Genomic DNA, 27882 nt, shown 5'->3' with positions numbered 1-27882 from the left:
CCGCCCGCTGCCGCTGCTGCCTCTGCCGGTGGCGGGCGGGTCGTGCCGGCGCCGGGACCGGGACGGGCAGGGAGAGGGTAAGGAGCGGGTACAGAACGGGCCGGGTCGGCTCTGCCTCGGGGGTGGCCGCTCCCGGGGACCGGGGCGGGGGAGCGGGGCCCGTGGGAGCTCCATCCGAGGGGGAATTTTCCCGGTAGTTGCGGCGCAGCCCCGAAGTTCTGGCTTGAAACGGGCCGGTGGATGGAGCTGCTTTGTTTTAGTTAAAGAACGTGATACATACAACAAAATATTTGGTTCCTTTTTCTTCCCCCCCCTTCCCTCTCCTTCCCCCCCCCCCCCCCCCCCGTTTTTCTTTCTTTCTTTTCTTTTCTTTTCTTTTCTTTTCTTTTCTTTTCTTTTCTTTTCTTTTCTTTTCTTTTCTTTTCTTTTCTTTTCTTTCTTTTCTTTTCTCCCCCTCTCCTTTCCCCCTTTTCCTTCTCCCTTTTCCGCTTTCCTTCTCCCTTTTTCCCTTTCCCTTTTCTCGTTTTCCCTCTCCCTTTTCCCCTTTCCTTTTCCCCTCCTCCCCTTTTCCTTTTCTTTTTAAAGCAGAAGTGATGAAAGGGGGATGGCTTTGCCCGGAGCTTTGAATCGCAGCGGAAATCGGTAGCGTTTGGGTGCCGGGCATCCTGCTGGATCACATTCCCATGACTTTTGCCTTGTTAGGGAGGAGTCTGGGGCAACTGAGGAGTGTTTTTTATTTAATACTCGAAGTTAAGTGAATTCCTGGAGCCTTTCTCATATTTCCTAGTGGTTCAGCTGATGATGTTAAACTATGCACGTAGGCTCATGGTGTTTGAAATCATTGCTGCAGAAATCTCTCCCGTAAATCCAGCCGGGGCTTTGGGAAAACAACCAGAGCGGACGCAGAATGATGTGCTACATGGGGTTGAAGTGATTAGGCTGCACTTACCATATATACCCCTAGTGCAAATCCCAGAGATGGTGTTTCAAACGTACCGTAGATGGGAAAAAATATAGAAAGTGTTCGTTTTCTGGCTTTAGGTAAGTACTCACTGAAGGGAGGCTGTGCAGTGAGGTTTTTTTTAAAGATGTAGATGTCCTGACATTTGTTGTAAATAAGTGTGCTGAGAAAACTGCTGACTAAGGTATTTTAGGGAGCCAAGCGAAAGTTAAATTGCACAGTTCTGTGCTTCTCCAGTGTTTTTTCTGTGAGGTGGAGTGGAATAGAAACCCTGACAGATTTCTCTGCAAACAGGACTTAGTTTTTTTTGGGAGAGTGGTAATGACGGTCTGGGGAGGAGGGGACAGAAGTTTTGGAGCCTGAGGCTCTTAAATATGAACTGTTTATTTTGCTGTTAACTCACTTTTGCCTGTCTGGGGACTGAGATTCTTCTCTATCTCTAAAAGAAGGAAAAGCAGTAGCTGAAGGCAACACTTGTTGCCTGGTTTCATGCACTGGAAGCATCTGCAGGGAGAAAATGCTGTGAGGAAAGATTAACTGCTTTCTTGACTACACGTTTGAGTCGAAGAGAACTTAGCACTGCACTCTGTAACTAGTTGTGGTCAAGCATAGAAGTAGTTTGTACAAGAGGAAGTGTGGCTGGAGATTATACTTGACTGCTGCTGGAGTTGTAAATCACACCTGTGGGAAAACATGCCCAAAGGCAGGTACAAGGTGCTTGCTTCATGCTCAGGTGTGATTGTTTTCCTTCTTCCTAATGAGTATATAATAAATGCTATTTTCTATCACTTTAAAAATTATTGGGATTTATGAGCTTAATGGCCCAGCTTGTTGATCTCTGAATAGCAAATTGATGTAAGCTTTTAAATTAGTCTGTATGTGAATATTTACTCCAGCATGGAATGCACACAACTACACAAATAAAGATGCACTCTTATGGACAGTGTTTTACTTTGTGTTTTGGTAAACAAGGTCCCTCTAGTCCACCACTCCTTTTCTTATGTTTTTGCTCGTTATAAATGTAAGTTGACGTCTTTTGCTTCAGGAAACCAGGCTACCCACATGTCTGTCTTAAAAGGCTTTTGGAGAGGAACCCAAAAGAGGCTTTTTTTGGTGTCTGCATTATGAATTATACTTTCTGACATGACTGTCATCAGTTGCTATTAAAAAATACCTCTGTCCAAATAAACAAGGATTCAGCTGGGACACTCCTCGTTAGTGTTAGTATTCCTATAATGCTTTAAGGAAGGGAGAAGGGGAGTATCCTGCAATGGAGGAGAGAATTGATCTGTCAGAAAATGTTACTAATAGCTGTCTGGCAGTACTTTTCATGTTTAGAGATCTCTGCAAAGCTTAGGTCATTCCAGGAGGGTATTAGCACTTGTGTATTGGGCACTAAAGCATGAGGTAATTTTAAATGCAGATATAAAATCTGACTCTGAATCAAAAATAAATTTTAAAAAAAGGAGAATATTATACTGTTAAGTGAATATGCTAAATATAGTATTTCTTTTAGCTTCCTTATCTTTTAATATTCACTCTGAGATTAGTGGCAAAGGTTTTGAAGTGTGCTTCTATGTCATGTATTCTTTGTGGCATTTCATCCATCCCTTCCCTTGGACACTGCAAACACTACTAGAGGACCAGGTTTAAATTTGTTTCTAACTACAGACAGCTGAGTGTTTTGATGTGTGATCTGTGTGCCAAAGCACTCCAGACTTTTTTTTTTTTTTTAATCCAGAAGGCTGCTTAATCCTAAAAAAAAAAAAGGCTTTTGATATTACAGAAGTGGGACAGCCACCCATAACTGCATTTCTGATGTTTGGTAGCCCATTATAAATCTCTGATTCTGCTCGTGGGGGGAAAGGAGAGGGAGAGGTTTGGGATGTTAAACTACTTGCCAGAGCACTCTGCAGAGCTGCCGTGACCAGAGCTCTTTTGTGGGGTGTGCGTGCGTCCCTAATAATAACATGTTTCCTAAACACAGCTAAAAATTGCTTCAGTAGATGCAGTAACAATCCATTAACTTAGTGACCTGCAGAAGTGCTGTAAATAAAAATAGTCTTATTTTCCTGTCTCTTCCAGGCCAGAGCACTGTGCTGAAGGTTGGTTTTTTTTTTTTTAATTACAATAACCCAACAAACCTTCCCTACAGTAAAATGTCAGCTAATGTCAATAAACAGTTTACATGAGACTCTACTGCAATTGTCCCTTGGCTCTCTGAAATCTGCCTACGGGGTGTAAGTTATGCAGTCACTATGGTGATGCTGAAGAGGGGTGCGATTCAGAGAGGATAAAGCAGGACTGGGCCAGGAAACTGAATGGGAGTGGGAACAGAAGCACCTTTCAGGAGTGAGCCCACACTGCTCCCCACAGCTTGACCAGCAACCTCTGCCTTCTCCCCATCCCTCTTCTAACAGGGGCTTTTACTTGCAGAAAGAAGAAAGGCCCCATGGAGGGGTTGTGTTGTATGAACAAGAGAAACACAGACATGCAGTGAAGAGAATTTTTTAAATATCTCGTCTAACTTGATGATAGGAAGAAATTAAGTGCAGCAGCACAGAGTGGTCAGTCAAAAGCCAATTTCCAGCTAAAAACCATTTAAGGATCGCAGTCTTGCAATGGCACTTTATAACACAAAAAAAAAAAAAAAAAAAGAAGAAAGTTTTACCAATACACAGTTGCATGTAACTATTTTGTTTTCAGGAGATGCAATTGCATCTTGTGTAACAACTTGCAATTGTGTCTTCACACAAATAATGTGTCTTAGATATCCAGATAGGAAGAGATTAACAACACTGAGTAGTCAATATTGATTTGATTAGTCTTTTTGTTATTTCTTGTAGGAAAAGTGAATTTTCTTCTGTTAAAGGTGTTCAGTAAAACAGAGAGAACTCTTTTTTGGTTTTTAGGATTTAGTCATGTTCTCATTCAAGCTAGTAAAAATGTTCCCACTTTGATAGCAGACTGTGTCCTCTTGAGGGTTTTCGTGACCATCCCGTTTGCCAGCAAATGGGGCACACACATGGGTACACCCTGTCTTGCCTTCTCTGTTACCAGCCTGGAGTCCAAAGATGCACAAAACCACGTGCTATTAGACATGTGTTACTTGGAACTGGAACAGTCTGTCACCTTCTGAGATAGGAAATCCACCCTGTAAACAGGAAAATGCGGGACATCCGAGATGGAACTCTTGAATGTCATCTGGAAGAAATGACTGAGAAATTAGAACTGAGGTACCCAAGAAAGATGCTTAGACTTGTGTCGAATAATGGTGTTTGCTATTTTTGCAGTAAGACATGATGATGTGCCAGAGATGTGTGGGTTTTGTCACTTCGATTGCATGGAAAAAACCTGAAACAGGTTATAAGTGTACCTGTATCTGGCTCTTTCTTATGTGCCAGAATTATCTAGAGTTGGTGCTGTGATGTGAGATGTGGTTGCATCTTCCTGAAACGAAATAGTTACATGCAGCTGTGGATCGGGAAAACTTTTTTCTTTCATGTTAGAAAGTGCTTGTTGCAAGCCTGGGATCTTTGAATGTTTTGTAGCTGGAGATTGGCTTTTAATTGACTTCTCCGTGGTGTCACATTCACTGACTCGTGTTTTGTAATGTGTTTGCATATGGGCTAAGTCACAGCAAGTGGTGTAAGAACTGCTGCAAATAACCTTATAGTTCACCTCACGAGAAAGAAGTGGCCTGAAGGGTAAGAGGACTGCTATTGTTTTTTGTAGTTCAATGCTTGGCTGTGTGTGCTGATGGAGAAGTTCTTGAGTGACTTCCAAGAGTGGCTTCAGGTCTCCATTCCGGGATCTTTCCCAATGACAAATAAATTAGACTTCTATTTTAGTTTATTTAATTTATGGTATTTTAATTTTTTTTTTTAGTTTATTCTATTTAGTTTACCTTATTCTATTCTGAAAGTTATGTTCCTGATAGCAAGCTCTGCAAAACTCTTGAGAGGAATGGCAGTGCAGATCACAGGTGACTGTGTTGCCATGATTTTTAAAAATTTCTCAGCTCCTGTAGAAAATACCTTTGGCTTGTCTCCGTAAAATCATATGGAAACTTTCAGTAAAATGTTGTCTCTATGCTTTGCTGCCTTGATTTTTATTCTTCGCTAAGAAAACACTGAAGGGCAAAGTTGATCTGACTCACCCGTGGTGGTGTGGCTGCTGGAGTGGGGTGAGGGAGGGTGTGGGAATTGGAGCTTACTCTGAATGGGAAGATTGGTTGAAGCCGATGGTGTTACACACAAGACCAGTCATGCATGATGTTTTGTTGTCTTTTTGAGGCGGCTTTGGAACGACTTCACATCTGAGTGTTAGGGAAGGTCTCCTAGAATGGATCTGGACATGAAAAGGAGTTTACTTACAGTGCATAACAGCTGAAGTTTGGGTGATTATTCATGGCAAAGATGAGAACTATTCTGAATAGCTATGCTAATTTTTCATATAAACTGGAAGGTCCTCACCATCTAACCTCCCCCTGCTGGGAGCAAGAAGAGCTACTTCTTTGGGGAAGACCCACTTCAGCCCCAGCTGAGCAGGCTTGGATAGTTAGCAGAGATGTGAATCTGCTGCTTTTTTTCATTTTTCATTTGAAAGCTTCCCGTAGGTTTTCCCTCCCATGTGAATCTCATACCTGCTTACAGCCTTTAAAGCATGAGACATGACTGTGAGGCAGAGGAGTCGGCAATTCTTCAGGCCTCCCTTGTCCAGTTCCTGTGTGTAGCATCCCCTCCTGAGCTGGATGCTGGATGCTTTCCTGGCGTGCAGAGACTGTCAGTGCTGTAGCTGTCAGTACTTGTCCTTGTGGTGGGGCGTCCCTCACATCCCAAACTGTGACATCATCCTCACTAGGGACTGTTTCAGTCTCTGCCATACCCTTTTCCTATCAAGGGAAGTTGTCTCCACTTGTGAACATACTGTGGTGTTTGTGATGATGCCCTTAAAAATGTCAGTTTTCTCAAGCCTGTCTGTGCGTCTACCAACCACCTTGTTTGTAACCTCCCCTTTGACTCGGGGCAGAAACAAGTAATGGTGAGAGGTGTTTGCAAGGGCTGCGCCTGCCTTTGCTCTGGGGACGTGCTCACTGTCAAAAGCTAAAAGCTTTAATTCCTCCAGCTCTCAGGGCCAAGAGTAAGGAATTCCAAATTAAACAGATTAGCTGTGAGCTTCAAAATTCTCCCAGCTGTGCCTATGCCCCAGAGAGCAGGCAATAAGGTCACACTGCACTTGGAAGTTGTATATTTTTGACTATTACACCAGTTCCTTTTTCTAAAATGAGTAATGCAGTGGGAGGCTTCATCCATGTATATATCCCAAATACCAGTGAGAGCCAAGAAATTCCTGTTTCCTGTCAGTTGTGCCTTTTGCTTATGTTTATTTCAGAGTTATATGTTGGAGAAGTTTTTTTGGGTGTGTCTAGGAGAGGCAGAGCAGAGTTAAATAAAAGTGCAGCCATATGTAGTATCAAAATAAAATTTGAGACAAATCATCATAAATCAAGCAGTATTTTATGTAGAAGGTGTGTGTCAAGTTTTTTTCCAGAGTTAAGTAGTAACTGAAACAGTGATACAAAGAATATGGCTGTAAAATACAGAGATAAATCTGCCATATTATACTTGGATATCACAAGGGCTTAGAAACGTTTAGGGTATTTTATATACCGTATGTTCTTTATTGCTTAATCCACAGAGAATTTGTACTTCCCTGCAAGACTACTACACTTTATGGCAAAATGCATGAAGAATTGTCTACGTATGTGTTCAAGAAGCAGTAACAACTCGTATGGTATCGTTATGGGACAGCTTCACCATAGCCTGCACAGTATGCAGAGTTTTGCATTAAATTTCTATATAGCCTGTATGCAACAGATGACCTTGTTCCTGGAAATATAATTGGCACATAGTAGTGTATGGAGTCCATAGTTTTTCTGGACGGTTGGAAATAAAATGTCCAGGCATTGTCCACAGAGTAGCTCATGAGAAGAGCTCAGCTTGTTTTGAAGGATTTATTTAGCTGTTTTGTCACACTGAGTGTATATAAATCTGGGGGTTTTTTTTTAGCTTGAAACACTTAGTTAGGCTGATATTTGCCCAATAAAACCCCACTGTGCAAGTGGCTCTCATAAGATATGTGCTCAGGTATTAAAAAGACAATTTGTTTAGAGGATGTATGGCTTAACAGTTTTGAAGCCGTGATGGCCTCTGGAGCTAGAAAGGCAAGAAGAAATGTATTCATAAAATTATGCTTTCTTCTGTGTTTGGGAATGTGAGTACTGTCTATTAAACTTTGTGTTTACTTGCTTTATGCTTTGCAGAAGGGAAGTGTTTCCCTGTCATTCCCCATTCATTGACCCCCATGCTCCTCCAATATTTTTAAAGAGGACCTTTGTGTTCAAGTCAGAAGGGACATGCTTGAGGGTTTTAACTGGTGCCAAATTTTAGGGAAGACCCTGGGAGTGAGATGCAGAGGGTTCAATCATACACTATGCTGGTTCAGATTCTGCTCCTTCCCTGTTGTGAAGGAGGTGGTGCAAGGCTGCACTATCAGGGTGGTGGGGACATTGCTGATGATAACTGAGCATCCTCAGCTTGCTGAGGACTGAGGTGTATCTGGATTAAAAGTAGCAAAGTCAATACCTTGAATTGCACTGTGGAGTGAGTAGGAAGTTATTATTAGTGTTCAGTGTAGGAAGAGGTAACAGTATTCCCCAGCAAGGCACAAAAGTTGAGTATTTTTGCTGTAGATTTGATCTGAGATTTCTGAAGCAACAAAGGACCCAGTAATAGCTACAGCCTATGAAATCTTTCAATAATAGGGTAGAATTTCTTTTCCTTCCTTCCTTGAGGTATTAAAATGAAGAAATTAAGCTGCAACTACTGTTCATTAAATGCTGAGAGACTGCGGTAATCTGATAAATGGGAAGATCATTTTCAGCAGAAGAGGATGAATTGAGATGAGTCATAACTTTTGGGTTCACTGGCATTAATGCATTTAGGAGCAACTCTTTATTTCAGCCAGCTTTTTTTTACTGGCAGTTTCAGTATTATAAAAATGGTATTTCCTGTCACATATCTGAAGGAGATACCACACGTGCTTGTAATTTAAATGTTATGGGCCACATAACTTATATGGTAATGGAGATCAATGGCATCTTGTATCATTTTCCTCTTAGCCAAAGCATTTGGGTTACATTTATGGGGATCCCATGGGGGCCCTTTGCTATTTGGAGGCAAAACACATCCATCCTGAAGCCCAAATTTAATGCAATTTCAAGGAAGAACATCCCAATTCATAAGGAGGAATCTGGAGAACCGTTGAGGACAAAATAGAACTTGAAAGCATTCCTTTATTGTGTTGTGCAGATGTAAAAGCATCAGAGAATAAGTGATGTAGCACAAGACTTATTTTATATTTTTTAAAATACTAGATTAAGGGTTCATTTCCTTTTATTACCATGACACTATACAAACAGCTTGTAGAAATCCATTTGGACTTTTTTCCTCCATTCCTAGTAGTCAGTTTTGGGGATGAGTAGAGCAACAATAGGGGAACTGCTATCAATTGCAACACTTACTTCTTGCCTGTGTGTTTTTGCTATCATCAGTACCTTTTTCCTTTAAAAAACCCTCACATATATCTGGAACAGTTACAAAAGGTCAAAGCTTCAGCTTCAGACAGGTACAATTGAGGGTATTGTGACTGCAGAAGAGAGCTCCATCTGGGAAAGTGGTTTTCTTCATTGACACTTATTGACTGAAATTAAGTATTTGGCAAGTGGATTTCAGACATATTTTTGTTTTGTAAGAGGAAAAAACCTGCCAAATAATCTGTAACATCACATTTTAAAAAGTGAATAGTAACATTGTGGAAAAACCCCCCAAACATCTCGAAATAATAAGACACTGAAAAACTTCATTTCTAACAAGAAAGGGAAACAGGCTGCAAAATTTGTTCTTTATTGTAAGCCACATTTCTATTTACTTACATTCCCTTTTTATGATTTCTCTTTTACTGGTGCATCTCAGTGTTGTGTGATTTGCCCCCTGAGTGTGGCTGTGGTCACACCAAAGGTCTGTGCCTTGTCAGGCTGCCAAGCTCACTGTCAGTTCCTCTGAGCTTCACCCAGTACTCCAGGATCATCCCTGGAGCCCCTCCGGAGAGAAAGGCTCCCTCTCCCATCCACAGTGTGTTTTTTTTCTCTCACTGGCAGATGCTTATCTCTTGTAAATTCCAGAGGAGTTTTTAGTGGCAGCCTTTGAGGCTGTTTCCTTGTGCTCTTTGTCTACCAGACTGCCCCACGGTCTTGGCTGTTACAAAAAAATCCAATACCCGAGACAGCATCATGTAAGCTGCTGTTAACAAATGACACTTGTTAAGATGAAACAAGGGCTGAAAACTTTGAAATTTCCCAATCTAGAAATAATCAATATATACTGCTGAAAGAGGCATGGTGACAACCAGAGGGAGAGGAGGAGAAGGGTGTGGAACGGGAGACAAAAATGATGACCAAGTCCAAGAACAAATAGCTATGATTTTTCTTTCCATTGTTGCACTTTATTTTGATGATGTGATTGTGTGGGTGAATGATATACTGGTACTTGTGTGTGTCTGAGCTATGATAGTAATTTGTAACTTGTTTGTTCCTTTTCTCTCTCTCTTTCTGTAAGTGGAGAGTGCTTATAAAATAACTAGCATAGTGCAAATATTTTTCTGAACAAAAAGGTTGAGAGTTCAAAAACTAATGAAGGACCAGAGTCCTCCTCCACTGCAAGCCCTCAGTTGCTCAGCTGCAGAGAGAGTGGGCTGTGCCATGGTTTATGGTACTTTCTTAACGGCCATAAACTGGCCAAGAAATAATGGAGAAATGGTAAAAATAATGACTCGTAGCATAAGATTTCACTTGGCTGAACTGTGGCATGTCTAGAAATTAACTGTTCTCTAAATGTTACAGATAAAGAATGGCTTTTATGGTTACATGATTGTGTGCTGTAGCCCTGTGCAATTAATAAATGGCCTAACTGTGGCTGTCTGTGCATGAAGGAGAATAGCTTTAAGTCATCGTTAGCTGACCTTAATTAACGGAGTAATGTATGTGCAGGTGGTTTTTGTCTATATGAACTTTGCCTTCGTTGTGCTTTCAGGCAAACGTGAATGTGTTCTGACATAACAAGAATAACTTTTTATCAAATGAGCGATGTTTATATGTGCCCTGTGGTGCTTCATTGTACTTGATTCCTCCTCAGGCATTAGCAATTTATTGCTCACTCCCTCATCAGTCAGGAGCAGTGGGGAGGAAAAACTTTGGGGACAGCATACTCTGCATAAGGATACAGTGAACACGTTTAAAGTTCAGCGCACGATTTAAAACCACGAAGGCAAGATTAATTATTTACTGGTTATAGTCCTGCTCCGAGGACATCCAGCTGAGCCCTTTACGAAAGACACTTTGTTTGATGGAGTGTAGTTTATTAATTGGTCTAAAGACCTGTCCTTTTTCCAGGCCACCAGCCAATTCAGTGCTTAGCAGATATGTTGTCACTTGGCCTTGACTTCCGTTTCACCAGTGTTTTATCTGCAGTGGATGCTCACAGTCTACCCTTTAACGGGAACGTATCGCTCATTCTTAGGGCTAATTTCTTGTTTATAAGTTTAACGCCTTTCCACCCTTCTTTCTAACATGTCCAGTCCTTGAGAGCATAAGTCTGGGTTGAAGGAACAGATGTAAAGAGATTCCGGTCCAGGTCTGGAAGGCATCTGGGGCCAGTCTACCCATGCTGTTCCTGACAGGAGGCACCTCAGATGTCAGCATGGAGTGGGTGATGAGTCCCAGGTCTGCTCTGGTGGCCACAACATGCTCCTGCTGCCTCTCACCTGTGGATGCTCATGGAACTGCTCTGTTTGCCCATGTCCATCGCAGAAGGAGAACGCCTGCCTTGATTGCTCAGTGCATGTGTTACTTTGGTGGGCTGGTTGCCCTTGATAGCAGTAGTATGTGTACCTTTGCCATCAGCACCTAGTTGCCACAGCTTTTCACGAAAAAAATAATCCCCTCTCACCTTCGGGATTTTCTTTTTGGAAACAGTTGCACCATTCTTAGTAAAGTGCTGTTTTGTTTCATGAGGGAAAGGAGGGGAAGCCTCACCTGGAGCAGATCCCTAGTATGGAAAATCTCTGTCCATACTGCAAAATACACGTAAGCTGTATAGTATTATGCTGAAAGTATTATGCAAGCAGTCCTATACCAACTGTGGGGCTTTCTGCTCTCTGACTGAGAGGCTGCGTTCATCAGATGCTCTGAGCAGCTCACAGAGCTTAGAACTCCCAACATGAGAGAGCAGTGAGGATTCCTGGGCAGCTTATCTGTTTCGACACAGCCACGCCAGATTATACATGTAAAACACAAAGTACACTGGATGTGTGAAATGCTTGCAAATTTGAGCTTTGTGTGATTTGAATTTTATAAGGGCTGGGTTTGTTTTGTCTTTCAAGAGAATTTATTTCTGCTCATGTTTGTTGTTTCTTCATAGACGGTGTGCGGGTGATGTGTGTGCAAGTGCCTCAAGCTTCTCCTGCAAGATGTGTTCCACCAATCCAGCAAATTGGGTCACCTTTGATGATGAGCCGCTCTTCCAGTCACCTCAGAAATCAGTTGATACTCAGAGTAGCTGTAAAGCAAATGGCCTTAAACTCAATCTGTCTAGTGTGCATGAGTCTTCAAGTAGGTCATCTTCTACAGGCAGCACTCCACTCTCATCTCCTGTAGTTGATTTTTACCTAAGTCCTGGACCTCCCAGCAACTCTCCACTTACTACACCTACCAGAGACTACCCAGGAAACCCATGTATCCCAAAGTCTGGGATTCACATGCTTTATCCCATCCCTGAATGGCCTTCAAACGTTAACCTTCTTCCATCACCTGGGATTTGCTCATCCCTAGCCTCACAGAAACCGAGCAGCCTTCCTTTGAACACCTCACCTAATGACCATCCAGTTAAGACTTCAGTCTCCAAATCAGCAGACAAAGGAAGCCCTAATTCACCAGGAAGCTGTGAGGAGTTAGCTTCAGGGCGCTTCCCATACATCCAGAGTGACTGTGCTTTTTCCAGTCCTTTTTGGAAGGAAGGGTGCTCGCTCGGCATGTCACCAGCTAATGTGAGCATGCACAAGAAGGACAGAGTGCTCGACAGGAGCATCTGTCATCCTAAAGACAAAGAAACTTGTCACGATCAGAAAAGCCTTAACCAGGGCTCCTTCAGTTATATCTGTGAGAGGCTTGAACACCTGCAGGTTGATAGCTGTGACACCGTGGAAAACCCACCCGTCTCCAGCACTCACGCGTGGCACAAGCTCTCCCCCACTATCCCACACAGCCTCTTCAGGAGCCGGAAAGCAGATGGGTGGCCATTCATGCTGAGGATTCCTGAAAAGAAGAACATGATGTCATCTCGGCAATGGGGCCCTATTTACCTGAGCGTCCTACCTGGAGGTGTGTTGCAGATGTATTACGAAAAGGGCCTGGAGAAACCTTTCAAGGAATTCCAGCTGCAGCCGCAGTGTAAGCTATCTGAACCCAAATTAGAGAGCTACAATGTCTCGGGAAAAATCCATACTGTGAAGATCGAGTGTGTGTCATACACAGAGAAAAGGAGGTATCATCCCAAAGTAGAAGTGATCCACGAGCCAGAGGTTGAGCAGATGTTAAAACTGGGCACCACAGATTATAATGACTTCACTGATTTCCTTGTAACAGTTGAGGAAGAGCTTATGAAACTTCCTACTCTTTCTAGACAAAAGAGGAATTATGAAGAGCAAGAAATGACTCTGGAAATAGTGGATAACTTCTGGGGGAAAGTCACTAAGGCAGAAGGAAAACTCGTAGAAAGTGCCGTCATCACGCACATTTACTGCCTCTGTTTTGTGAATGGAGGTGCTGACTGTTTTCTAACCCTGAATGACCTGGAACTCCAGAAGAGGGACGAGCGTTACTTCGACAAGGAGGAGGAGAAGAAGTGGATCGATATTCTCGACTGCCATTTCCATAACTGTGTCAAAGCACAGGAATTCGAGCAGTCACGGATTATTAAGTTCACACCTCCGGATGCCTGTAGGCTGGAACTGATGCGTTTCAGGACACGGTATAATGGGCAAGACCTTCCCTTTTCCGTGAAGGCTGCGGTAGTGGTTCAGGGGGCATACATTGAACTTCAGGCTTTTATAAATATGTCATCAACTGCTCCGATCCCAACGTGTTTGCCCTCTGTGAAATACTGTGAAAACGTTATGATACGCTTTCCTGTTCCCACACAGTGGATCAAAGCACTTTGGACCATGAACCTCCAAAGGCAGAAGTCCCTAAAAGCAAAAATGAATAGGAGAGCATGCCTTGGCGCTTTGCACGAGGTTGAATCCGATCCTGTAATACAAGTCTCAGTTGGAACAGCAAAATACGAGAGTGCCTACAGGGCTGTGGTGTGGAAGATTGACAGGCTTCCAGATAAAAATTCAAGTAAATAATTTGCACTATGAAGTTATGGGATTGGGGGTGTGTCTTCAGCGTTTTTGTGCTTGTGTACCTCCATTAGCTGCTTGTTTTGGGTTTTTATCTGTGTGCTGTTATTGGTAGAAGCTGAAGTAATCTTTTAGGAAAAAGAGAATATAGCCTTATTTTTTTTAAAGGATATTTTCCTAATTTATTTGATGGAGACAGATGTATTATTGTCAGTCATTTTAAGTGAGCAGCATCATGGAAGTGGATCTCATCATTCTGAGTAAACAGTAAGACAGAGGAAAGGGTTTTTTCTTTCTGTATATCAGCTGGACAGTGGGCAGGATGGGAAGAAAAAATCTTTTGGTAAAATGATTCGTCCACCTGATATCACACAGTTAATAGAAAAGGTGGTATTGTCACTGTTGGGTGTGGCTTTCCAACATCGTTTAAGAAATGGTAAGTATGATACATAACTAGAAAATTCTGTGGTCAAATTTCCCATAGGAAGGTCACTGTGCTTTTGCAAAGGTTGATATATAGTACCTCTTTCATTAGTTTGTGCATTGAGACTGTACATTCATGGCAATAGCTGCACTGATGAAAAATGCCTCCCACTTTATTCTTATTTCTTTCTGGTGGTGGTACCTCACTGAAAACTTGCAGTAATAAAACCAGCTGTGTTTATAGTTGCATACATGGAAGTAGTTAATTTACCAGAAAAATATAAATATTTGGTTTTAAAACTCCAATTTTCAATCACGTTACCAGTACTTTTTTAAAGGCATAATACTTTTCCAAAGGCATAAAAATTCTTGAGAAATACAATATCCTGCTTTAAGTTCTGTAGAGTGAAGGCATTTGATCCTTTGCTTGAATATGCATTATATGTACTTTGGGCTTTGGGAATTTGTGTAAGACAAGGTCACCTGTTAAAGCATTTTGCCTAAAATATCTGTATAATCTGTACTTTTAAAAAGGGGGTAAGTGTGTGTTACTAACAAATGGATTGTCCTAGTCTTGTATTATCCTAACTGCCTCTTTAAAATGTCCAGAAAAGATTTCATCTTCTTAAGTCCTGGTTTCAGATATGCTAGTAATAAGCTCCCAGGTTCTGACAGCTAAATGCATGTGCAGGTGAGAGTTAACATTCAAAAGTATTAAAAAAAAAAAAAAAGAAGGGTAAAGGCAAAAAAATTCCCAAGGATTTTTTTTCCCCCTCATTTTTAATTAATTTTAAGTTATAGTTAATCTGACCTGTTGTTTAGGTACTTATGACCTTATTTTATTATTTTACAATTTGATATTTGAGTTAAGATTGGTATTTCAGTGACAAAAGTAACAGATTGATGGAAAAACTGAGGCAGGAGCGAATGAAAAGGGAATATTATCCTGAGCCTATGTGTGAACTAAATTGCCTGTGGATTAGAACAGCATTTGTAATCATCCTGCATCAAGAAATGAGAGCTGGTATGTTTACTAACAATGCTGCATGGAAATGCTGGTCCCCTTTGCGTGTCTACTGGGACTTGCTCGGGTGCTGAGGTCTCTCAAGGCTTGAGTGGTTGTGCCTTTCACTTCCCTGTGATGCACTTGGTGGGAGGAACAGCACAAACCCCACTGCGGTCACAATCAAAAATTATGTTGTGTTAATGCCACCTCTGTTTTTCCCTTTCTTTTGCTTTGGAGGAAGCTGTGGTTGGCTTGGACCTGCAGCTAATGCTGTATATAGTTCCCCCTGAACTGGCTGAGCCCTCCCTTTTACATGCTGGGTTTCTGCTGCTCTGCTCAGAGAGGATGCTGGTGGCTGCCAAGGCAGTGGGAGGGAGGAGGAGACGCAGCATCAGCAGACGTGCCAACACAAGGGAGGGAGCCAAGCCAGAACTAATGGGGGGGGGGAGAGAAATGACAGAGAGAAGGAAGATAAGGGGAGGCAGTAAAGGAGGGGTTGGGGAGACTGGAAAATGGACAGGGAGGGCAGAGGATCTGATGAAGAGATGTTGGAGAATTAGTAGACAGAAAAACATTCTTCAGGTCTTCCAGATCTGTAGATATGGGTGCCCTGTGCTCCAGGTATCAAGGGTTTGCACCTCGAAATGCTGCTGTGACCCATGTGTTTTTCCAAGGCTTACTGGACTAACTGTTTGGGAAGCTTTTAGTATTCTTTGCTATTTAATGTAGGTTTGGTTCTGCCAAACCAACTCAACAATTTAGGAAATTTTAAAGATTTTAAGTCTTCCAAAGTTTTTAATTCCCTACAGTTCTTTCACCTTAAGATTTGGTGTGCACAATTAGCTTTAAATTTATGTTATTTGAAAGTAAAAACTGGTTTTTTTGTGGCATTGTACAGCTTTACATTATTTTCTACCAGTAGCTTAAACTTTTGACATTTGAATAATTCCTCTGGCTGAGACCTGCAAAATCATTTGTATCCTTGAAGTGTTCATGTGTTTGAAAAAACATTTTAGTAGTAATGCTGCCTGGTCAAATTTTAAACCTCTTTATCAAGTGCTCCGTACACAGTTAAGAGTTTAAAAATAGAGTTGTCCCAAGGCGTGCCAAAAATCTGGAAACAGTCAGACTAATAGAAATATGTAAACTTTCATAATATGTTTATCGCAGTGGGAAAAATATGCCGAGGTTTTTGCTGTCAAAAAGCCTTTGCCCAAGGCTTCTTAAAAAAAAAAAAAAAAAGAAGGGAAGGTTGCCTGTAGTTATATTGTGGCTTCGATAATAGACATTGAAATATGTTATTATCCACTGGATTCTACTAAAGCACTTCCTTGGAAAAGTGGTCAAGTGAAGTCGATATGAGCTGTGAGATACTCCAGACTTTTAAAAGCTGCCTGTGCTTATTCAGATATACATATGTAGAGTTTGCAGAGCTTGGAGTCAGAATGTTAGCATTATTTAAAAAAAAAGGTAAAAAAAAGTAAAAAGCCACAGACTTTGAAGGGCTGATCCAATGAAATTTCTGCAAATTGATTCTATATTTCTGAAGTCAGGGCACTTGTAAGGAAATGCAAAACATATTATGATTTTAGCACAGTGCTGGGGCCAGTCTTTGCAGTGGAGAAATTGTGTGCACCTGTCTTGCCTAGGGACTGGGGAGAGACTTTGAAAGGCTCTGTTTTAATTGCTTGCTGTGTAAATTTGAGTCCCATGGTGTTTCCTGCTAGGACACCTCCATCCTTGGGCTGTTGTGTAAAGCAATAGCTCTTCAGCTGAGTATTTCTTCTTTTATTCTGCATCCTGGAGCCACACTGAGGAAGCAGTGATTAAACAACACAGCAAATTGGAGCCAGGGGAGCTTGTGGCTGCTGGCAGCCCTTTACTGCCTTTAGCATCTGAGCATGGACTCTGAAGTGTGGGAGGTGATGTGGTTCCCAGCAACCGCTGCTGCTTTTCTTATTTTCTAAATTGCCTAGGTGGAAACTCCAAGCCATGACTTTGTCAGGTGGGCTCCATCCCTGCCCAGCCACCTCCTTCTGGCACTGGCACCATTGCAAGCTGCTCCTTGGTGGTGGTACCATTCCCACTCCCCTACTTCCTATGCATTCCGCCCAGCAGGTTGGGTAAATGCACTCATTTAGACATAGCTGCAGGAGTTATTAACTTCTAACAATCCTGTTATAAATCTGTGTCTTAGTAATTGTTGATGTTTTCGTGTTCAAAATCAGACTTTTATAATTGGACCAATTTTGGCAAAAATAGAATTACCACTTAACTGAAATAACCAGTATATTTTTTTGGCTTAAATTGCCTGGCTTCAGGAACCTTTCTCAGATCAAGGTTGCTACTTATACAGGTGAATAAGGTCTAAACAGCGTGAAGAGATGCAAAGTCAGATTATTAATTGCTTGGCTTCAGGAACCTTTCTCAGATCAAGGTTGCTTGAATGCTGCTTATACAGGTGAATATGTTCTAAACAGTGTGAATATATGCAAAGTTAGATTATTAATTGCTTTTGAAATGCCATATGAGTGTTAAATAACATTTTGAATCTAGTTTCATAGTTTTACTGATCTTTTGTTTGTTTGTTTTGGCTTTCTTGTTGGTATTCTTCAGAGAAAGAGAGCAAGAATTTGGAATGTTTTTTAGGATACAAGAGCCAGACTTGAAGAATCAGGACAGACTAAAGTCTCTTAATTCACAGAAGTCTTAACAAGTTGCACAGACACCTAAACTGTAGGATTTCTGTCTCCTAAATCAGCTAGTGAAAGCTCAGTTATCTCCCCAAATTATCTGGTTGCCTTTCAGGAGTGATTCAGTTTCATCATGCCAGGTGCTTATTTCTCCAGGATGCCTGTTGGGCCACATTTTGGATAGCTGGGCTTGCATCTGGATATGTTTTCTCATGGTATGCAGATTACACTGTGCCTACTCCAACCCACCTGTCTTTCCACGGAACTACTTTCTCTCTCCTTCTGGCCATCAGAGCACTGCAGCTTGTTTTGCAAAAGGATCCTGTACATGCAGCCTGTCTTTGTTCTTCTAACTCCAGTGTAATACAAGGCCTGGGAAGCAGTAGTTTCATGGAGGAGAAATGATAAGGACTGGCCAATTTTAGGTGGAAACTAAGGCAATGTTGGTCAACCAAAGTTGGTCACTTTGTCATCTGACAGCTGATGGGAAGAAGTTGCTCTACGTTCCTAGCACAGCTCAGCAGTCCTAGGAGTTCAGAAGGACTTCTGCACAAGTGAAGTGGTGAGTACCTCCTTCTGACATTGACATTGGTACAAGGGATAGATGGGCTGGGGGGAACCCTGTATTTTAGGAGCATGCAAAAATGTCCAATGGAGGCTGCTCCAGAGGACCCAAGGCAGTAGCCTTACTGAGATCCCAAAACTATTGTCTCTACCTTTGCAGGTTACCACCTAAGGAAATGGAAGCATCCCAGAACTCACTGCATCCCAACACCAAGACCACCTCATGGGTGTGGGTCAGCTGGAATATAAACCCAGAGATTTCTTTAAGGGCTATATGGTACCGAATCACAACTAACATCAGCAGACCAAGAGGAATGGTCTAGGCTGTGGACCATTTATGCCTGGACTCAAGTGGACACCTATCATCCAACATTTGCCATCAGATCTGCCTAGGAAAATTCCAAGCAGTGGTTATTTCTGGATTCCGTTTCTGAGAAGACTAAATACTTTTCCAGACAACTCCCATTGCTGTTTGTTCCTTCAAAGGCCTCCCCCTCCCCTCCAGCTGGAAGATGCTGAATTTGATCTCCAAAAGCCCTTAGATCTGTGCTGGTTTCCTTCTACCACAAATGGACTCCAAACAACAAACCCTTTCTCCTCAGATCCTTGATTAACTATAGACCCAGAGGCAGAGAGTGCTGCTTCCATAGCCAAGACATGACATGCCATCTTGGTGCTGCAACCCGTGCTATCTTCCTCAGGATGCTTCAGTTGTGTCTGACGTGCAGTCTGCACAGCCCGACCCAGCAAACAGCACAAAGACCAGGACAACAAAGTGTGTTTGTTGCCAAGCTGCATCCTGGCACCACCACAGGAGAATGGACCAGGCCCAGGGAGCCAAAAGGAGTACAGCTCAGGTGGGTTGTGGTGCTGTGACACCACACGTGGGATGGCATCTCGTGGTTTGGCTCTGAAACTGGGGTGCTCCTTATGGCCTTCTTCACTGCTGATGCTGCTGTCACCACAGCTGTTGCTGGGATGATGGAGGATTCAAGGATGGAGAGGCACACCTCAACAGGGGCTCATTCTACCACGTCCAGGATGTTTAGAAGAGGGACTGTGGACCAAGAGAGTGTTAGTGCAGGAGAAATGGGCTTGGACACAGCAAGAGATGAGCAGCAGCAGATCACGGACAAGGCTCACATCATAGATACAGAGATCTGCTCATCCCTGGGTACATGAGTGATGAAACGCCACCTCCTCACACTTGTTCAGTGCTGCAGCTTCATTCTGAAGGGGTTGGCGGGTGTCTCTAACCCGTATTTCTGACTTTGTTCCCTCCTCTATTTCTGAAATAAAATCCCTAATGTTATAGTTTTACTGGTCTCTGTGTTTTGTGTTATTGTCCTGAGACTTCAGCCACATGCTGCATGCCCCTGGCATGGGACTCTTTGCTTTAGTGCCCTGAAGGACCCTGTCCTGTAGTGTGCTCAGAGATGTGAGCAATGTCTCACACATGCTGAGAGCCCTAATTTAGCTCAAATTGCAGTCAGTCCCTCTTACTCCACCCCCACACCAGCCTTGCTGTCTATTTGTGTGTGACTGAGCCCAGTTCATGCACAAGTGCACTAAACAGCAGGCTCTTGTATGAAAGGGAAGTGATAGTCTGCTCCTTTTGGTCATGGGCCATGGTTTGGGTGATGGTTGTCATTTTTTATGTGCAGGTGGGTTGTGAAGCATTGTGCCCTGACTGATGAGGTGGGTGGGTTGCAAGGTCTGCAAGGAGGGGTGAAGTTCTTCCATCTGACCTCTCCAGCCTGTCCTGCTTGCTTTGGTTTCCCTCCCTCTGTGTTGGCATTGGCCATTGCTGGATGCCTACTCGCTCACCTTAAAGGTGCTATTATATTGGACATATTTAGGGGAGCTTTGTTCCCAAAACTTGGGACCTACACATTTTTTGTTGCAGCGATCCCTACCAGTCCCTTTTATGGATCTGCCCTTGCATTTATGTGTGAGTTGCATGACATCTTCCCTTGATTTCTGTCACCATTTCCTTATGAGCATGTAATAGATCTGTGCTTTGATAGAAAGAAGCTTCTGCTCCCACATGGGGAGTGGTTGCTGGCTCTCCATTGTGATACATGTTTCTTCAGAGGCGCCTGGGAGACTTCATGGCCGGAGTTTGATACTCTTCCATGGTGCAGGATCCTAGCTGGTGTGCATATAGCACTATTTTCTGAAATCCATGCAAAGAATCAGCATTTAGGATGAGGATGGAATGCGATGTACTGCTGGGAGCAAGTCTGCAGGAGACGCTTGTAAATCAGCCACATATGGAGTCCAGCTGGTGAAGGACTGCACTTGTCCAGTGACAAGTCTCTTCTCTGAAGTGGTGGCTGTAAATGCTGCTGTGTTCCTGTGTGTGTGTGTCTTTGGGGCATCGGACACTTGCAGTCAGCAAACAGCTTTGTAAGCTACTGTTGATTTTTGCTGTTATTAAACATGTTAAAAAGAAGGGTGGAGAAAAAGAGTAAAGAGTCAGAGGCCTCCCCCTCTGAAATTTAGGGGCTGATAATCCAAAGGACACTACCTATTTCTTCCTCCCTTTCCCTCACCTTTTATATCAGGCAGTCAAGTTTTAATTGTGCTGTTGAGTGTAATAGCAAAGAAGAGGGAGGGGAATTATTAATTATGCTAATTATGTAATTAGTAAAAAAATGTGAATTGTTTTAGTATGATTAAGAATAAAGAACATGAATTTCATGCTCTTCAAGCCTTGATTTTTGGGGGCTTTTTGATTTATGCCAGACTTGAAATGAAATGTGGAGGATGGTTTATGGAATTAGACTTTGCTCCAGTGCAGTCAGAGATATGTGTGACAGAACTCTACCCATCAAACTGCTCAAATGTAAATTATTTCCTAAACTCTTGGGCAGGCTGTGAGGCAGATTCCAGGAAACCCTGCAGCACAGAGCAGAGGATGGCCCAAGGCTCCTAGGAGCAATGGAGATGTAGCTTTTTTATTTATTTTTGCCTTACAAAATGCCTGAGAGCTTGTGGATGTGGAATGTTACCATGACTTTTCCCATGGGATGGATAAAGCTCAGTGTGTGTTAACTCCATCTTCAGTATTTCCTTCATTCTGATATGAAATTGCTTCCTGTCACCAGAGGAAGCCAGTACATAAAGAATGGAACATTTTTGCCTGAACTTTGAGATGCCATTCATTGTAATGGATGAAAACCAAATATGCACTGCCAGGCTTGCCTTTGACAAAATACAGCCAATCCTTTCTCTGCTTTTTTTTTTCTGCCTGCAGTCAAAGCATAGTTAGTTGTCTATGCTGATGATTAAAATCCTGAAGAGAAGGAGAAACACAGAATTACGACGTTTTGCCCTAAAGAATTTGGAGAGGATTCTTTTCGTTATGTTATATTGTATTGCTTTCATGCACATAGTGAGCCTACTGACTTCAGTTGCTTTGGAAAGCAGGCTTTCACCTTGGTGTTTCTCTGTGCCCAAAGTGCTTTCCCATATCACTGCCACATGTAAGAAATGCTAAAGCAATTGATCCCTGGGATCTAAGCTTGGATTACGCTGCTCCAGAATATCCTGCACATGGCCTTCATGACTCTGCTTTATAACGTGGCAGTTATTTTAGCAATACTTTTTTTTTCTGAAGACATGGGGATATGTTCTTTTCCTGTAACAAACCAAGCTAGAAAGGGAGTCCAGGTAGCCCTTAGCCTGGCAGCTGGGATATATCTTGTTTGAGCAGCACTCTGAGCTGTGCCTTTATCTTTCTGCTGTAGACATACTGTAATAAATGATGTTACACAAGATAGCTGTAGTACTTGAAATAAACACTCCAGTAAAATTCCTACAGCAGACGTCTCTGGAAAGGGGCTTGTTGCATACAGGGCAGCATCTCTGCCTTAGCTACACTGGTTCCTTTCAGTTTTTATTTTTCTATGAGCATAAGAAGTGCATTTTTAAGGGAAAACTTAGATTCTTCCAAACAGTATGAATATAGCAATGAAGCCCTAAGTTTGTAACATTCTTCTCTCAATTAGAAGCTGGAAGGATCTGATAAATCTTGCTTAAATTAATTTGTAAAACTGCAATGATTGTGAAAAGTGTGCTGAAGCAGAAAAAAAATGAGTAAAGGGCGACCTTATGTCCAAGTAGCAAAATGTTATAGATAGAATACTCTTGTATCATAACAACTGCTCTGTATTTATAAAAAATAGAGCTGCGCTCTCTTGCTAGGAGATGAACCTTATATTGTAAACAAAGAAAAGATAATTCACTGATGATGTGGTGGTTTTCTTTTTGTTTTCAAGATTCAGATCATCCACACAGCCTGTCTTATAAGCTGGAACTTGGATCAGACCAGGAAATACCATCTGACTGGTATCCATTTGCTACTGTCCAATTTGTTGTTCATGATACCTGTGCCTCAGGAACAGAAGTCAAGTCCCTGGGCATAGAGAGTGATCTGCAGCCCCAGAAACACGTGGTTCAGAAAGCTTTTTACAATTGCCAGGTACTTTCAGGGCTATGCTTTCTGTATTTTCCTCCTCTTCTTCTTCCCTACTCCCCCATACAGTATTTGAAAAGCAAATGTACTCTGTATTCTAAACATATCTTGCATGTACTTTTGATAATGATTTTGAGCAAAAGAATCATTAAATAATAATTCCTTGTCTGATCAAAGATGGTGCTGAAAAACAGAACGGTGAATGCAGCCTTGTTTTTCCTCAGTTGAGCTATTTTTGGGAGTAGTGGTTTTGAAATCTGTTGGGTCTGGAAATGTTTTGGTTCTTGTCAAAGCTTCTTTTCATGTCATTGCTGCAGTTCACATTTTTCAGTGTCCAGTTATTTACTAATTCTACCTGGTTCTTTTTGTTTTCTAACTACAGGTTGAAATTGAAAAGAAGTGGATTAGGCTTGATGGAGAAGACCCAGATAAGGCTGGCAACTGCCTAATGCAGTGAAAGAGAGGAGGCACCATCATAGGATATTAGTAGGAATCAATTTACATAGGAAATTCTATTGTTAGAAGAAGCGCAGTGACCTAGTTTAGGATAAACATGGTCATTGAATTTTTTTTAATGCTTATGGGTTTGATTCTGCAAATCAGTACTCATTTGACTGGCCTGCATTCAAGTAAGCTTCCTGTCATGGGAATACCGGTATGAGTAAGCTCTCCTTATAAAGAGCTGCAAGATGTGAGCACTTAATTGACTGATTGTAATATATTCTTTTCCTGTTGTGTATCGATGACTTGGGAATGATCTCATACTCCACGTTGAGACCTAATGGCACTACTTAAATAATTCATGTCACTTGGACATGTAATATTTGGTAATAAAAACTTCCAGACTGCTTATGTGCAGAACAGCATCTGTGTAAGGTCCAACAGGACCAATTATATTTCTTAGTGCTGTTTGAAAACTCAAGTCCCTCATGTTTCTGCTCCCCTTGATGTATGTGAACAGAAGAAGTCAAAACACTATTCTTGACAAGAGCCTTAATTAATGAGTTGGAAACTGGGTGATTTAATTGGTAAAATGGGAGAAGTTGCTCTGCAATAATACTCTTCATTTTTCTGTGGCTGTGACTGTCTCCTCCCCAGCACTTTATAGGTTCACTCAAAGTAATCTCGAGGGGAAAAAAAAACATATGGCACATGTGATTGTAATTTCTGTGCCAGCATTAGACAGTTTTTTTTCACTACTGTAGCAAGTGAGGTAAGGGGTGGATCCTCAGCAAGTGTAAATCAGTCCAGGCCCATTTCATTTGATGAGGCTTTGAGAATATACATCAGAAGAGGTTTTCCCCCACAAGCTGAAGAAAAGGTTGATGGCTGCTGTTTGCTCTGGGTCTCCTTTAGGATGCAAATTCCAGATGTTGGTTTGGGAATTGCAGAAGTTGTGGCTTTGAGTAACTTTTAAGACAGTCTTTTCATACATGGGAATGGAGATGTTTTCATGCTACTGGCTTTAAAGGCATTTTCCATGGGGAAATAGTGCAGAAATGGACTGTCACAAGAGACATGAAGCTGTGATGCTTCATCAGGCAGCCTGAGCTACTAATCACATCAGTGTGTTAAATATGTTTTCAACAAACAATTGTCTTTTAGGGAAAGGTTCTAATACTTCCCCTTAGCCATTATCCCCTTGATTATATTCTGCAGGCTGTAATTCCAGGTCTGAAAAAAATCTTATAAATTGAAAAAATACTCCTGATACTTTTTTTTTGGCTGCAGTTTTCCTAAAACTATCATTACTTCAAACTGAAATTAGTGGAGAACAAAAATATAGTAATGCACTGCCTCACTTTATATTTTGTACAGCTTGTAACTGTTTATATGAACACTCTGTAAAAATACAGATAAATGTTATTCCCCAAAAGTAGAAATATGTGGGATATGCACTGAGAAAATTACCAGTCTGAGGAAACAGAAGGCCATAATATGAACCTAGTTCATCACAATAAACTTTTCCCCCCATTTGGAAGCTGAGAATGAAATGGGTAATAGATTCTACAGTAAGTCCTGAGGGCAGGTTTTTTATGGGTATTGCATTGCCAAAGCTCCAAATAGACTATTATGGTATTTGGGCTTCTCTATATATCCCTTTTTATTAGCAGATTATATTGTTATAAATCTAAGCAAGCATTGGAGTATAGTAGGGATCCAAATGTGTCTCAGCTCTTCCATCCTCCATCCGTGTTTTGAACTGAGAAACCATTAGCACCTTCAAATCATGTTTGTTGTGTTTTATTAATATTTAATTTTGGTTTATATACTGCTCGGCTGAACTAAGGGGCAAAGTGTTTGTACTTGGCACCATGACAAGTTCTGCAGTTTGCTGAAGTCTATGGTTATACTAGAGCTACAATATCTATTAACCTCTTTGCTCCATGAGGTGGAGGAAGCAAAATACATGTTGCAAATACCTGCACAAACCTTTGTCTGAGGCTGATTTGTTTTGACTTGCATTAATACATCTAATTTAGTAAACCTGTTAACAGTGGTTACTCTCCAAAGCCTGTCTTGCACACCTGGCCCCTATTTTTCTGTTTCTTAAGGAGGAACTCTTTCACCTTAATGCCTCCATTCACAGCACTCATCTCCTGGGCTTTTAGTACTTGATGGTGTTAAGGAAGCAGTGGCTGCTTTTCTTCTCTCAGGTGTCTGCTTTGTTTCAGGATGTGTTTAAGAAGGTTGTCTAGTGTTGACCCTTCAAGATATGAGCTATTGTTTTGAGTGAGTGGCCTAAATGGTGAACAACCACCTTACAAGTCATCATTCCTCCTAGTGAATCTGTATTGTATGTAGTATGGTGCAAATGGTCGTTCAGACTTACTGAACTCATTAACATAAAAAGGTCAAGCTACAGCTTTATATATGTTGCAAACTCTTGGATTTCCATCTGAGGCTTGCAAGTCTTGCTATTACCTTTAATAGAAATTGGATCAGGATCACGGGGAATTAATTCCACAGAAATATTGCCACACTGAAAGAAAGTTACTGTGTTTAATACATGGCTTTCCTTTTAAACCTGACAATTAGTGCAGCCTAAGGTTGAATAATTGCCCTGTTCAGTCTCAAACTGATGTTTATATGCCTTGGTGTCAGAATATTTAAAAATAGGCTGCAGTTTAATGAAGGAAAGTTTGGGTTGTCTGACTTTCCCCCCCCCCTCAAATTCTAACTTCCTATTCTACTGCAACATGCCTAAGCAGAAACACCCTGGCTTCCCCTTTTTTCTGCACTGTCTGGTGACCTTGAGTATAACCTACTGAGCAAATATTCTCAATGTTTTGCTAATATTTTCCATGAACATGACAGCAGCCGATAGTGAGTAAACATACTGGCTTCGATGCTTTAAAAATCTGGGCTATAAGTAGTCTAATTGTAATTTTTTTTTTGGGGGGGGGAGGGGGAAAGAGAAGAAGAACGGTTGCAATAAGCTGTTGTGATGCTCAGTGTCCAGCTAGTGGAAGGATTGGATCTTTAAATAACCCATGAGGTACACTGGCATCATGTGAGGAACGAGGTTTCACACTTATCTGATCTCTGCTTCCCGCAGCGAGTGCCTGCAGTCACTGCAATGCTTCCAACTGTTTGGGTCACTTAAGATGCTGACATTTTGCTAACGTTTTCTACAAGGCAGTGTTTAGATACTATCTGTGTTTCCTTCAGAGAGGACCAGCAGGGTTTGGGATATTTTGTATTTAAAACATAAATCAATAAGAACAGCTACTTTTATAGTGTGTTTGCCTTACTTTCAAAGCATCGTATTAGCTGAAACCGACAGACCTTATCTTCGCATTCATCTGTCTCAAACTAATTGTATTACTGTAGGTAAATGGTACTTGATGTAATTTTGGATTCAAACACCCATTGAAGTCAATGGAAGTCTTTTAACTGACAAAATGGGATCTGCATCAAAATCTCGAAGGGGAGGGAAAAAAAAAAAAGAAGAAAGAAATCATGGTAATGGGCTGTAGAAGATTTTTGATGTTAGTAAGCAACCTGCAGTGTGTGCTTATTCCAACCAGAAAAGAGCACAAAAGATAGGAAAAGAGGTGTTACTGGGTGTCAACGCTGAAGCTTTGGCAGTGATTGGAAACAATGGTCCAGTTGCCCCTGTGTAGCAGCTCCTGAGAAATGAGGATGATGATGCATTCCATTGAACTTGATGCCAAGCCACTGTCATCCTTATGCTCCTTGGTTTTTTTTTTTTTTTTTTCAGATTCTGTGTTAATTGTCCAAAAGTACTTTACATCTGAAAACATATTTTCACATATTACTTTTGGTTGTGTTTATTTTACTTGGCAGGCTTCTTAGCTGCAGTATTGGTGTCCATACTTCTATTTTGCATTTATTTGTCTTTTTGTTAACTAAACACACTAACTAATTGCTGCAGTTAGTAGTTCTTAGCAATAATTCTGATAACTCTGAAGCAGTGTTGTTACTGTTAATGGAAACTATAATTTTATTTGGGTCTCTTTGTCAGTATAAGTACAAACAGATCATGCTGATAATCTTGTAATAACATTTTGTAGATTGCATATTGATTAAAAAAATAAAGTTGTATTTCAAACTAGCAGTTTCTTGTCCCCTCACTAGAAATTTATCAAGCTAGTTTTACATTTACTATAATTAACTGGTTGATCTCAGTCATCAGGTATTGCAGTTTATTAGAAAGAACTGTTCTTCTCTGTGAGTGGGTAACACCACTCCTCATACTAGATAAACCTAGTTGCAGGAAGCTCAGTGATGCACTATATTCCATTGATCATAGAATGGTTTGGGTTGGAAGGGACCTTGAAGATTATCCAGTTCCAGGCTCCCTGCCATGGGCAGGGATACCTTCCACTAGACCAGGTTGCTCAAAGCCTCATCCAACCTGACCTTGGACAGTTTCAGTGCCTCACCACCCTCATGGTAAAGAATTTCTTACTAATATCTAATCCAAACCTACCCTCTTTCACTTTAAAGCCATTCCTCATTGTCCTATCACTACATGCCCTTGTAACAAGTCCCTCTCCATCTTTCTTGTAGTCCCCTTTAGGTACTGGAAGGTGCTATAAGGTCTCCCTGGAGCCTTCTCTTTTCCAGGCTGAACAAACCCAGCTCTCTCTCTTCATTGGAGAGGTGCTCCAGCACTATAACCTCTCTGTGGCCCTCCTCTGAACTTGTTCCAGCAGGTCCATGTCCTTCTTTTGTTGGGGGCCCCAGAGCTGGATGCACTACTCCAGGT

At 41.7% G+C, this 27882-nt stretch overlaps 1 protein-coding gene across 7 annotated transcripts; it reads left to right on the top strand.

Moving 5' to 3' along the window:
- Positions 1-14: 14 nt before the first annotated feature.
- On the top strand, positions 15-27225 carry STON1 (stonin 1). 7 transcript variants are annotated; one of them, XM_027659213.1, is made up of 4 exons: positions 15-88; positions 11500-13478; positions 22450-22652; positions 23029-27225. In XM_027659213.1, exons 2-4 carry the CDS (start codon positions 11549-11551, stop codon positions 23101-23103), a joined length of 2208 nt encoding a protein of 735 aa, XP_027515014.1. In that variant the 5' UTR covers positions 15-88; positions 11500-11548; the 3' UTR covers positions 23104-27225. The 7 variants fall into 7 exon arrangements, 5 of the variants coding, with proteins under 5 accessions (XP_027515014.1, XP_027515013.1, XP_027515016.1 ...); XM_027659212.1 differs by having other exon boundaries at positions 27-99; XM_027659215.1 differs by lacking the exon at positions 15-88 and adding an exon at positions 712-1041.
- The last annotated feature ends 657 nt before the right edge of the window (positions 27226-27882 follow it).

This window comes from Corapipo altera, unplaced genomic scaffold (genome assembly GCF_003945725.1).
Source record: "Corapipo altera isolate COAL_440 unplaced genomic scaffold, ASM394572v1 48, whole genome shotgun sequence".
NCBI lineage: Eukaryota > Metazoa > Chordata > Aves > Passeriformes > Pipridae > Corapipo > Corapipo altera.
This window is presented reverse-complemented; position numbering and strand designations above follow the sequence as displayed.

Coding starts and splice junctions, on each gene's coding strand:
- STON1 (XM_027659211.1), top strand. Junction 13,479..22,449: donor GCTTCCAGATAAAAATTCAA/GTAAATAATTTG, acceptor TTTGTTTTCAAG/ATTCAGATCATCCACACAGC. Junction 22,653..23,028: donor AAGCTTTTTACAATTGCCAG/GTACTTTCAGGG, acceptor TTCTAACTACAG/GTTGAAATTGAAAAGAAGTG.